Source organism: Eretmochelys imbricata, chromosome 20, assembly GCF_965152235.1.
Source record: "Eretmochelys imbricata isolate rEreImb1 chromosome 20, rEreImb1.hap1, whole genome shotgun sequence".
Classification (NCBI taxonomy): domain Eukaryota; kingdom Metazoa; phylum Chordata; order Testudines; family Cheloniidae; genus Eretmochelys; species Eretmochelys imbricata.
In genome coordinates this window covers 17,255,308-17,268,318 of record NC_135591.1, presented here as the reverse complement: position 1 = coordinate 17,268,318, position 13,011 = coordinate 17,255,308, and the positions used below count along the sequence as shown (strand labels likewise).

At 59.4% G+C, this 13,011-nt stretch overlaps 1 protein-coding gene across 1 annotated transcript in view; it reads right to left on the bottom strand.

The window, feature by feature from the left end:
* The window catches only part of ADGRL1 (adhesion G protein-coupled receptor L1), a 93,435-nt gene that overhangs the window by 33,314 nt on the left and 47,110 nt on the right, over positions 1 to 13,011 (bottom strand). Inside the window, exon 4 of the mRNA XM_077838224.1 lies at positions 8,112 to 8,221. Within this exon, the coding sequence (XP_077694350.1) occupies positions 8,112 to 8,221 (110 nt within the window). The remainder of the gene's footprint in view (positions 1 to 8,111; positions 8,222 to 13,011) is intronic.

The window sequence follows — 13,011 nt, the reverse complement described above, 5'->3', positions numbered from 1 at the left end:
TTTGTGCCGAGAGCTCTGGCCCCAATTAAATACAAATGACCTTGTTTTTTAACTACACTTTGAATGGGAAGTTCCTCCTCTGTGGGGCAAGGTGGGGGGCTGGCTCCAATCTGACCCCAGGGCAGCTCTGGCGGGCAGGGAATGGGACATGGGGCCTTTCCTCTCTAGGGGGCACCGGCTCTGATCTTACACCAGGGCAGGGGCTGGCTGGCTCAGGGGGCAGGGAATGGGACACAGGGCCTTTCCCCTCTAGGGGCCACCACTTTTGGTCCCTCTTTGTCTGATGACAGCTTTCAGTGCAGTTCAGGCAGAGAGGAGGGAATTCTCCAGGTTGGCGTTTGGCCAGGACGGACACCGGGGTTCACACCCCAACCTGCCAGGGGCTCCTTTGCTACACGTGTATTCAGGCCTGAGTGTGAGGCGTGACCCGAAGGACAGGGAGGTCTGAGGAGCTGGGCCTGGGCTGGGCTTATGGTCCTGCCACCTTGGGAATTCTACCCCAACAGAGGTTACTGATGCCTGACAGATGGACAGAGGGTTTTATGGGGCTGGGTAGACAGAAGGGGTGAAAGGGGATAGACAGATGGATACCGGGTGTGTGAGGATAGATAGAGCGCTGTGTATGAGGCTGAGTAGATACAGAGGAGGGGTGTTTGAGAGTAAATAGGGAGTGTATGGGGCTGGCTGGATTGAGGGGTGGGTATGGGAAGGATGGGTGGGTGTACATGGGGATGGATGGATCAGGTGTTTGAGACTGGATGGACAGACAGAGGGGCATGCATGAGGCTGGATGGACAGACAGAGGGATGTGTATGGGGATGGCTGGCTGGAGGGGTGTGTATGGGGTTGGATGGATGGATCGAGGGGTGTGTATGGGGAGGGATGGATGGATGAATGGATGGAGGGGTGTGCATGGGGCTGGATGGACAGACAGAGGGGTGTGTATGGCGATGGATGGATGTAGGGAGGGGTGTGCATGGGGCCGGATGGACAGACAGAGGGGTGTGAATGGGGATGGATGGATGGGTCGAGGGGTGTGCATGGGGCTGGATGGACAGACAGAGGGGTGTGTATGGGGATGGATGGAGGGGTGTGTATGGGGAGGGATGGATGGATAAATGGATGGAGGGGTGTGCATGGGGCTGGATGGACAGAAGGATGTGCATGGGGATGGATGGATGGAGGGAGGGGTGTGCATGGGGCTGGATGGACAGAGGGGTGTGTATGGGGCTGGATGGACAGACAGAGGGCTGTGTATGGAGATGCACAGACTGACAATCTAGCAGTGCTAACATCTGACTCTCACCCCCTCGTTGCCCATCACTGGTCACGCTCTGGGGTCGGCCGTTCTCCACAGTGCAGAGGCCCGCGGCCCTTGGCGGCGAGTTCTGTGGGGTGGCGCTGACAGCCAGCCAGGCTGAGCTCCTGCACTGGGGCTGGCTCTGGAAGGGCATGGGACTAAGGCGGAGTGGGGCGGTGTGGGGCGGGGCCCTGCCTTGCTCCATGGGAGCCCTGAGGGCTGGCCTGGGCCTGGCCTCCTCGGCATCCTGCTGCAGCCGTACTGCCAAGCTGGTGAACTTGTGAAAAGGTGACTGGCGGGGGGAGGGGGAGGATATTAAATACAGGGGGGAAGCAAGTTAAAAATAGTGCTTGGGAAGGGGAAAAAACAGCTCCAGCCAGAAATTAATATCCGACAATCTGCTCAGCGGCAAAGAGCAAACCAGCCAGGTAGAAATCTCCAGCCACATGCGTTTGTGCCAGGGCGAGGGGCAAATCGGTGCCCAGCTCTGGGGACACTGTGGGGTCGGGGGGGGATGTCGGGGCAGGGGTGAACTGCCTTGCTGCCTACGGAGCCGCACGAGACCTGGGGCTTAAAGCTTGGGGCGAGATTGTCGGCTGGTACACACGGGCGCTGGCTGTGGGCGACGGGTCCCCCGTGCCGCTCTGCTGAGGGCTGAGTCTGTTACGGCCAGGCCAGAGAGCTCTCTAGCTCAAGGGGTGTAGCTCTCAGGAGCCCTGGGGCAGCCCCCCGTCATGTTGGCTGGCCCGACAGCTCAGAACGGCCCAACCCCAGCGGAGGATCTGCCCCTCAACGGGTAGCCCTTGTGACTGCACGGAAACAAGCCCCGGAGACGGAGAGGCTCCCGAAGCAGACGGCAGCTAGGCAGAGCCAGCTGATGATGAAATCTAATGATTTCTAAGCTTTTGGGGACTGGATTTTGGACCGTTCAGGGCTGGTGATGCTGTAAACCGGGCGGGGTGTCTGTGTGTGTATGGGGCGGGGGACAGAGCAAAGGAATCAGAATGGGCCTGTGCCCCTTTTCTTGGCTGCTTCAGGAAGCTCTTTGGGGCAGGGGGGGCTGTCTGCTTCTCTGGCTGCGCAGCACCCGGCACAATGGGGCGGCCTGGGTCTTGGCTGAGGCCTCTAGGCATTGCTATAATAATAAACCAGGGAATAACTGCTCACCCAACTGACTAAAGGCAGCCCCGGCCTTGCCTGGAATATACACAGCTGCTGCCAATGACTAACAAATCCCTTGTGGGAAAAACAGAGGCGCCCCCTCGAGATCCCGGGGGAAGGAAGGGAAAGAAACAATGTGACAGGAAATAAAAGAAGGGGGGGAGGAGGAGGGCTGAGAAAAGGGGTTGGGTTTTTTTCTGTTTGCACAGTTCTAACAATTATATTTTTATAATCCTGCCCCCTCCAAAATAAATTAAATAGATAAGAAAAACGAACAAACAAAAAGACCCAACCAAAATTAGAGGCATTCAATTAACACAAGGACAATTGGCACCTGAAGAAGGAAAACAGGCCGTTTGGTTAGAACGGAGGCAGCTGCAAAGGAAGAAAGCGGGGAGTTCGACACGCACCCTCCGTCCCCCTCCCCCATCTCCCCGCTTTCTGCACCCCTGCCCTGCCCTGACCCCCAAAGATCAACAGCACTGAGGCACCCCGCGGGAGAGCAGGAAGGGACAATCAGAGGGCAGGGGGCAGCATGGAGCGCAGAGAGAGAGGAGGAGCTGCATGGTGGGGGGGGGGCGGTCTGCATTGTGAGTTAGAAGGCGCCGGACGAAGCACGTTTTTGTCGTGGTGAATTGAATGAGGCCTGGTAGGGTTGGCGTGACTCCCATCATGCTCTGCTTCATGTTAGCACGACTCCCATCATGCTCCACCTCGCGGTTAAGCAGTAGGGAGTTGGGGGCACGTGTTGGGCATGCAGCTTTATGAAATCACAGCTGCTTCCCACAATGCCGTGGTGATGCCCAGCTTTGGGCTTGGACTCCTGGGATGTAGCCCTGGCTCCCTGCCCTTTCAGAGCTGAGAACAGAACCCAGGAGTCCTGACTCGGAGGTCACTGGCCCATGCTGCCTCCTTCTCCGCTCTCCCGCCGATGCCGGCCCCCGTAGTGTTACGCCCAGGGCCGGGCAGAGGCCCAAACTCTGCACACGCAGCTGAGCTGGCTGAAAGCTTTTCCCCAGATCTCTCCCTCGCCATTTAAAAAATGCAGAGAGGTCAAAACGGGCCCCGGCTCGGTTCTGATGAAACCCTGGTTGGGACGGTTCCTCGGGCGAGCTCCCAGAAGGGCCAAGAGCCCCATGGCTGAGGCATCACTTGGCCGATGGGAGACCAAGGCCCCGCTCGGCCCGATTCACAGCAGCAGCTTGACCCCGGGTCTAGTGCATCCCTGAGCCCTGGGCTAGTCAGTGGGCCAGTGAGCCCTCGCAGTGGGGAGCAGCAGGCGCCAGGGCCCCCCTGACAGCCGGGTCTCAGCTCCTGGTGCTGGGGACTCCAGGACGGGCTGGTCCCCGGCCTGGGCTGGCTGGACCCTCCCGAGCAGGGATGGAGCAGACGAGCGACGCCAATGGTGTGGCATCGCTTTACGCCAGCTCTGGATCTGGCCCCTTCTGCCCCAGATCCCTCGGTCGGCCCCACTGCCTTGGCCGTGCTCCTTTCCCTGTGGGAAAACCTGGGGCCAACGCGCCCACTTCCCAGTGGTTGCCAACTGGTTTCTGCCTCAGCACGAGGCCCAGAAGGTGCCTCTGACACTAGCCAGGGGGCTCTGGAGCTGAGAAGGCCGCTCCCTGTCCTGCTCTGCCAGACCCACTGTGAGGTAGCTCTGGATTTACACCCCTGAGTCCATGAAATCGGAGGAGCCGATGCCCAGCTGGTGTAAACGGGTGTAGAGCCATTAAAGTCAATGGAGCTACATCAGTTTACCCCACTTGGGAATCTGCTTTTCAGAGAGTGACGTCAGATTTACACCTTGGTGTAAACGAGAGCAGAATTTTGCTTCATCTGAGTTACTCTGGTTTGAATCTGGTTTGGCTGGAGTTAACTCTTGCTTTGCACCCTGGTGTAACTGGGATCAGAGTCCGGCTTCCAGGCAGTGACTCCAGATTTACACCTGGGTGTAAGCGAGAGCAGGATTTTGCGGCCTCCGAGTTACTCTGGATGTACACTCTGGTTTTGGTGGCACTAACTCCTGCTTTCCATGCTGGCCAACGGGGGAGCAGAGCTGGACTTCCAGGGAGCCACTGCGGGTTTACACCCCAGCGTAACTGAGAGCCAGATCCGGATTCAGCACCGTCATACCAGTGTTGCGGAGCTCCGAATCCGCCTCCACCCCCGCTCTCTCTCTCGTTGCTAGTCCCACGCCCCGAACCTCGCCTGTCCCTTGCTGACGTTGGCTGTTGGGTGAGTGGCAGCGTGGGGGAGAGCAGATGGTGGGCACCGAGCCAGCACCAGGAGAACAGCCGCGCCTTGAAATGTGAGGAGAGGGGTGGCCAATCCTCTGCAGCGATGCCACCCGGCAAGCATTTGGGCAGCGCGTATGTCGCCTTGAAATGTGTTGCATGAACGGGTGGGAGTGGGGGGGGGAACCTGTCAATTTCCATTGCTCCCAAGGAAGGAGCAGCAGATGGGAATGGAAATCAAGGAGTGGCAGAGGGACCCAGCTGGTGTAAACGGGCAAGGGATAAACCCTACGCCAAATCACAACGGCTTGGATCTGGCCCAGCTGACACGGGCAGCCACATGGTGAGGAGGCAGGGACAGGAATTCTCTGCCTCTCGGATACCGGGTGTGAGTGCGGCATGGGCAACATTCACGGGTGTGCACCTGGGGGCGTGCGTGTGTGCAGGATACAGACGTGTGCAATGTGCAGGCGTGTGCATCTGGGGGCATGCGTGTGTGCAGGATACAGACGTGTGCAATGTGCAGGCGTGTGCATCTGGGGGCATGCGTGTGTGCAGGATACAGACGTGTGCAATGTGCAGGCGTGTGCATCTGGGGGCATGCGTGTGTGCAGGATACAGACGTGTGCAATGTGCAGGCGTGTGCATCTGGGGGCATGCGTGTGTGCTGTGTACAGACGTGTGCAATGTGCAGGCGTGTGCATCTGGGGGCATGCGTGTGTGCAGGATACAGACGTGTGCAATGTGCAGGCGTGTGCATCTGGGGGCATGCGTGTGTGCAGGATACAGACGTGTGCAATGTGCAGGCGTGTGCATCTGGGGGCGTGCGTGTGTGCAGGATACAGACGTGTGCAATGTGCAGGCGTGTGCATCTGGGGGCATGCGTGTGTGCAGGATACAGACGTGTGCAATGTGCAGGCGTGTGCATCTGGGGGCATGCGTGTGTGCAGGATACAGACGTGTGCAATGTGCAGGCGTGTGCATCTGGGGGCATGCGTGTGTGCCGTGAATAGACATATGCAGCGTACACGCATGTGCAGTGTATACACCTGCATCTGTGTGCAATGGTACATGTGTGTGCGTGAAAACTCATTCAGCTGGGACCTCAGGGCCAGGCCCTTAGCTGGGGTAAATCAGCGGAGCCCAGCAGGCTCCGATTTCCGGCCCTCCATCTCTGCAGCTCTCTCCTCTCCACGCTCCGTCGCTCCTCCCTGCCATCCGTCCCCCCTTGTGCTGGCCCCCCACCCTTCCTGCGTAGCCCTCTCTCCAGCCCCATCCCGCTCGCAGCCCTGCCTGTCTGAGATCCCAGCCCAGTCTCAGCTGGGTGCCCCCGTGCTGTTGTGGGGCAGAGTCAGTTATATCCTGAGATGAGGGAGGTTGTCTGGGTGCGTCCGCTGCGGAGCTGAAAGGAAAAGGAACAGGAATCGGAGTTAAATCGGTTAAGAGGATGCGCTGGACGCTGACGCCCGCCTCTCGGCTCCGGCTCTGTCTGCGAGGAGAAACCAAAGGGGGTGTTACCAGGGCTCCCCTCCCCCCACAGCCCAGCCCCCCGGAAAAAGACAGTGGGTCAAACAACAGGAAGCACGCCCCCTGACCCTGGAAATGACACGCCCTGGCTCACGCTACGCAAAGCAGCAGGGAGGGGAGAGGGGATGTTTGCTGCAGACCCAGAGGGAGAGAGGCGCCCCAAAACCGGCCCCCTGAGACAGCGGCGCTGGCTTCATTCCCCCCACCACCCCCACTGCCCACTGTTCCTTCTCTTTTGACCCCCAGTGGGCCTGGATGGGCTGGAGCACAGATCCCACCGTGCACTCCAGAGCTGGGGTCACTCTCCCGGGATCCCTTCAGGGTACCTCTGGTTTGGGGGACCCAGTGGGGGCAGGCGCTGAGCAATGCACAGAGTCAGGATTTGGGGTGCAGCGCACCTCCTGTTGCTGTCTATGCTGGGACCTGGCTAGGGTTGCCAACCCTCCAGGATTGTCCTGGAGTCTCCAGGAATTAAAGATTAATTTGTAATTAAAGATTATGTCATGTGATGAAACCTCCAGGAATATTCCCAACCAAAATTGGCAACCCTAGTCCTGCCTCGCTTGGAGGCCAGGAGCTGTCACAGAGCCAGCTCAGCCTGCCAAGGCGGGACTTCCTGTTTTTTCCAGACCCACTTCCTGTTTTTTCCAACCCTGACTTCCTGTTTGTTCCCTGAAACCCACTTCCTGTTTCCACGCAGGAGGACCTGCTCCTCAGGAGGGAATTTCCCAGGCCCAAGAGGAGTAGGGGACTGTCAGCCTGGCCCGGTTCCAACACACCCGCGGCTCCGATGGCTCGGCTCAGACACCGCTGGGTGTGTGTTGGGAAGGGAAGCTGAGTGGGGGCAGAGGGGTCTGTGCACATGCAGAGCACACACCCATGTTCACACATGTGCGCACACAGACACACGCATGTGCCCACATCCACACGCACAGCACATAGGGAGCACATGCATACACATGCGGGGCACACTCATGTACACACACACACCCCCCCCCCGACCTCTGCTCTGCTAGGGCAGGTGCTCCCCAAACCCAGCCCAGCCCAGGGGCCCCCGTTGCCTGAAACCTGCCCCAGAAGGACTCGCCCTCCTCCAGTGTAGCTCCAGGATCCTTCCCACCTGAGTCCTGACTTCCACCCTCCCCCACAGGTCTAACCACTCGACCCCACTCCCCTCCCACCACGTGGGGACACGTGGGTCGCCAATCACTTCTCCCCACTCAGCCCCCTCCTGGGAGAGGCACAATCTCCCCCCGCCCCGACCCTGGAACAAGCAGGGCAGGCCCCATCCTAGCCTTGCTCCTCAGCACCCCCTTGGGATGGGCAGGGTACTGCTGGGTAGCCTTAGGCGTGGCTGGGCCGCGAGGCGACCTCTAGGGGTGACGCTGGGCCGCGCCGGCTGGAGAGGCTGAGGGAACCGCAGGGTCTGTCTGTGTCCAGCCCCCTCAGCGGCGAGGCACGCGATACGCCCCGGCCCTTCCCGCACCCCGGGGCTTGCCGGCTTCTCTATTACTTCTTGGGGCCCGCACTGACTGCGAGGGGGGGCGCACCCCCTAGTGAGCCACCCTCTCCTTGCAGCACAGCGCCCCCTAGCACCACACTGGGGCCAGCAGGGGGCGGAGAAGCTCCTCCATTAGCATCTCCCTTCCCCACACCCCCCGTGGCACGTTCTCCCCCAAAGGATAGAGCCAAAGCGAGGCACCCAAATCCTTTAGCCCTGGCCCCGGTCATTCCCCCCCACAAGTTCTCCCCCCAGCGCCAGGGATCAGGGAGCCGGTTCTGCGGGGGGGTCTCCCCCCGCTTTGGGTGGGAGGTTTTTCACAGCGAGGAGGGAAGCCAACAAATCGGACCCGGATATGGTTGTAAAGAGCAATGAGAATGGGACTCACTGTATGGGACACAGTCATACTGGACCTCCAGGTACTTGTAGGTTCCGGGGCAGGGGTCCGGGAAGGCGTCCGATCCAGCCACCACCACGCACTGCGTCCGGTTATTGCACCTGGGGGGAGAGAGAAGGCCCGGGGGCCGTTAAATTAAAGACAGTCCCGTAGCGATGCTACATAATGGGGCTGAAATGCAGCCACTTCTGGGGTGTGTCAGGGCAGTGCAGAACCCTGGCTGAAACAGGAGCAGGGCTGGGCAGGAGAGGGATGTCAGGACACGAGGAGATGGCTGGCCTTGGGATGGGGCCAGGAAGCTGGGCTTCATGCCCTGACTTTTGTGAGACACATGGGGAAGGCACAGGGGGTTAGGGGGGAGCCTTCAGTTAGCTTCAGGGGGTCAGGGCCTTGGTTTTACATCTTGTCCTAAAGGCAGCACATTTAAGCCTCAGACTGGGAGTCTGGACTCCTGGGTTCTAGTCCCAGCTCAGGGGAGTGGTGCCTAGGGATTACAGCGGGGAGGGGGGAAGGGCTGGGGGGCAGGACATCTGGGTTCTATTCCTACGTCTAGGGAATGGTGCCTAGGAGTTAGAGCGGGGGGATTGGGATCATGACACCTGAGTTCTATTCCCACCTCAGGGGAGTAGTGCCTAGGGGTTACAGTGGGGAGGGCTGGGGGTCAGGACACCTGGGTTCTATTTCCATGTCTGGGGAGTGGTGCCTAGGGATTAGAGCAGGGGGTTGGGGTCAGGACACCTGGGTTCTATTCCCAGCTCAGGGAAGTGGTGCCTAGGGGTTAGAGTGGGGCTGAGATGGCTGGGGGTCAGGACACCTGGGTTCTATTCCCAGCCCTGATACAGAGTCGCCGTGCAGAAACCCATTCCCGTTTCAGTGTCTTGGTTTCCACAGCTGTGAAAGGGGGAGATGGCACCGAACAAACGCCATCTGCAAGGTGTGATGTACGTCTGCCCGGCTGGAGGTCTCTGTGGTGTCTCAGTCCAGGGCAGACCATCCCCAGGGCTGTCTTGCCTTTCACCCCGTCCCACTGAGTATCTCAGCCTGAGCCCAGAGTGAAAACTATTCCCTCTGCTGGGCCCTGATCAGAACACGGGGCCCAGGGCACCCACGACCAGGCTGAAAGAAGGGACTGCTTTAGATAGGGTGCAGAATTGGCCTGTGGAACCCACTGCCACAGAATGAGACTGGGCCAAAAATGCAGCAGGACAGGTCGGGCATGGCTGGGTCACCAGAGCATCCCCGGGAGGAGAAAAAACGTGAAATCAGGGCTAGAACCCCGGGCGCTGATCGAAGGGGTGAAGGGCCCCATCTAGGCTTGTTATTCCATCACTTCCCTCTAGGGGGCTCCCTGCACCAGCCTCTGAAGCAGCTGGTGTGAGTGGCTGGAGCCAGGAGACCAGGGTAGATGGGCCCATCGGGAAGGTGACTCCAGGTTCCAGACACACAACCCGCAACCTACTCATTCCTGTGTGTGCAGATTCACCCCCCCACCACGCTTACTACATACAGCTCCACCCCCCTCGCACATGCCCTCCCACACACCTGCACTCCCCTCCATGGACAAACCCCCCTTTCCGCACGCCCATGTCAGCACAGGCCAATCTACACCCCCTCCCCCCATGCACCCACACACACTCAGGGGTTGTGGGTTCTCACCACCATGCTGCCGGTTACAATCATGTCTCTGTGGCAGGCTGGGTGTGGGTGAGGGGGAGGTTTGGCTTGGGGGTATTTTTCCCAGCAAGCACTGCAGGATAATTGCCCAAACCACATTAGCTCTGTGGAGCGGGTTTCCTGGGGGGCTGAGAGCCCCAGGCTGTGGGCCCCTCATTGTTCTGCTCGCTATTGTATCCGAGCCGAGGCTGAAAGTCCAAGAGTGGAGTAATAAATATCCAGGAAGACCTGCTTCCCTGACGGTATTTCATCTGTAACAGCCTCTCCAGCTCCGTCCCACAGCTAGAACCACAGAGAGCGGGAGAGAACAAAGCAAGGGAGGGAGAGAGAAAGAAGAACAGCATGAAAGGAAGCCAGAAGGGAAGAAAGAAACAGAAAGAACAAAAGAAAGAAAGAAGAGCAGGGCATGAAAGAAGGAATGGATGTAAGAAAGAATGAGGCAAGCGGGAGGGGGTACGGTGGGACAGGTGGGATGGCAAGAGGAGGGGTATAAAGAGAGAAGGGGGGAATTAGGGAGCCCTCCTTCAGGCCCACCCATCCCAGCTCCCCTTGGCTGCGCTGCCTCCTGTGGCAGGGAGTCCTGCAGGGTAACAGGTAACACGTTTCCTTTTGGGGGTTCTAAGCTCATCAGTCAAGAGGATTCTGCCCCAGGGGACCCAGCGTGCCGCCCCCAAAGGGGGAGCAGGGAGGGGTCAGGGGAGTCACCTGGTAAAACTAAGTAGGGTTCAAAGACTCCCCAATGGGAGGGAGAAGATGCTGGAATGACCCACTCCCTCCTCCCCCTAGTGCCTGTGCCCCAGGGCATGGACCCCTCAGAGGGGTTGGGGGGTGACTCCTGGTGCCCATGCCCCAGGATGCAGATTCCTGGGGGGGGGGTGACTCCTGGGAGTTCTCCGATAAGATGTTACCCTGAGGGTACCTCTGGTGTCAAAGATGAAAGAACCCCGGTGTCCTGGCCAATCTGATGTCCCAGGTCCGAGATGGAGCCATGAGGGGGTAGGAGGAGGCCTCGGGGGAGGGGTCAGTGTTTAGGCGTGAGCAGAGTCCAGAGGCAGCTGGAACTGAGCCCCCGGTGTTGCTCCCCCAGCTGGGAGTCAAGAGCACGCTGTTGTAATTGCAGAGACTGGCCATGAGAGGGCGACATTGCTCCACTCATCCCCCCCTCCGCAGCCTGGGCCCCAGCCTGCTGAACCCCTGAACTGCCTATGCCAGGGTGGGGGTGGGGTCTCTGTTCCCCGCCCCCAGGTCATAGCTGAGGACAGGCAAACTCAGAGGCCATGGGGTGGGGCGCTAATGGAAGGGAGAGGAAAGAAGGGGGGAGAAAGTGGAAATGAACAAACATCTGGCCCAGTCCCTTGGAGGACGCATCAAATGAGGGGGGGGAGTTACAGGAGAAAGAGGTTCAAAGTCTCCTGTGACCTCCACAGCAAGAGTGTGGGACCCAGCCCCCCTGAACTAACCACCAGACCCCATTCCCCTCCCAGAGCGGGGGATCGAACCCAGGAGTCCTGCTCCCACACCCTGACCCCATGAAGTTCACCCAGCCCTTGCCAAGGCTGGAGCCAGGGCGCCCCAGAGGGCAGGGCGGATTTGGGAGCTGCCTGGTGCCAACCAGCTGGGGGAGCAGGTGGTGGCAGCCTGGAGAGGGCCCCCCCCCTTCCCTGCCCATCTCTGGCAAACAGCCGTGGCTAATGAGGCGGCAGCTGCCCTGCCCTGGGGGAGCCCTGCCTGGGTCCCGGGGACATGAGCCCAGGTTGCTCTAGCAGCCGACGGCCCCAGGGAACAGCCACGTCCACCCCTTCTCCGATTGCATCAGCCTTGCCAGGGAGAGCAGGTGGCAGGAGCTAACGAGGGAGGGATTGGTGGGGGGCGGGCATGGGGGGGGTTGTCAGAGCTCTCTGGCAGCAGGGATGCGGGGGGGGAGGTGGCATTGCCAGGAGGAGGAAGGTGGTGATCTCTCCCCCACCCTACTCTGCAAGGCTCCTGTTCCCTGCTGCAAGGGCTTTTGGGAGTCTGGCTCACAGGCCCAATGGTGGGAATTGAAGCTAGGAGTCCTGACTCCCAGCCAGCATCTGCTCTAACCACTAGGCACCACCCTCTCCCAGAGCCAGGGATAGAACCCAGGAGTCCTGACTTTGCTTTATAACGGTGAAAATGTTTGCCCTTGGTCTGCCACCCATCCAGCAGGACTAGCCAGATCAGATGGGCCATCAAGGACCATCGCAGGACAAAGGGTGGGTTCATGGCACCTGGGAAATGCTGGTTGGATCTGAATGAAGGAACTAAAACAAAGCTACGGGAAAATCTTCCATCTCTTTGACTGTTTGAACTCGGGGGCAGAGAAAGCAAACTGAAGCCAGAGAGCCCCAGGGGCTGCCTCCTGGGTCTGCCCTGAGAGACACGTCGAATTGACAGATCACGACAACTCTTTGGAGCTAGCTGGTAGCTCACTGGTGTGTGTGTTCGCTTGCTTTACTCTGTCACTAACTCGGATTTCTTCTCCCTAATTAATAAACCTTTAGCTAGTTTGGTCCAGGCCTGGCTACAGGTGCTGTCTTTGGTGTAGGATCTAGAGTACCAACAATCTGGGGTCAGTGACCGGTCTCTTAGGGCTGGAAGCAACCTGAGCGTGGTGTGATTTTTGGTGTGAGTGACCATTGGTCACTAAGTCCCGTGTGTCTGGGTGGCAGGATAGACGGGCGAGGCTAAGGGACTGTCAGTGACTGGTCCGGGAGTTACTGGCTGGGTGAAATCTCATTATACAACACACCACCAGCTTGAGGGGTTTGCCCTGTTTGCGACAGTCTGCCCTGAGGTTGGCACCCCCCAGTCGTTAGCTGCTCCAGACAGTGTGACACCTACTTCCTTCCAGAACCAGGGATAGAACACAGGAGTCCTGACTCCCAGCCACCCCCCCGCCGCTTTAACCACTAGACCCCGCTCCCCCAACCTCTGTGGATGTCTCACGGCTGCAGAGATGGGTCCTCCCTAAACCAGGCAGCCCCTCTGCCAGCCAGGTAGCCATTCTCCCCTGGGCTGTGCCAGGCTGTGTGTGTATGGGGGGGGGGGACGGAGCCAGGTGCAGGGAAAGCTGTGCCACGTTGTGGGGAGACAGCGCCAGGCTGGGGCAGGAGAGGGGGGAGCTGTGCCAGATGTGGGGGCATTGCCAGACTGGGGGGTAGCTGTGCCAGACTGGGGCTGTCCCAGGCTGGGGGCG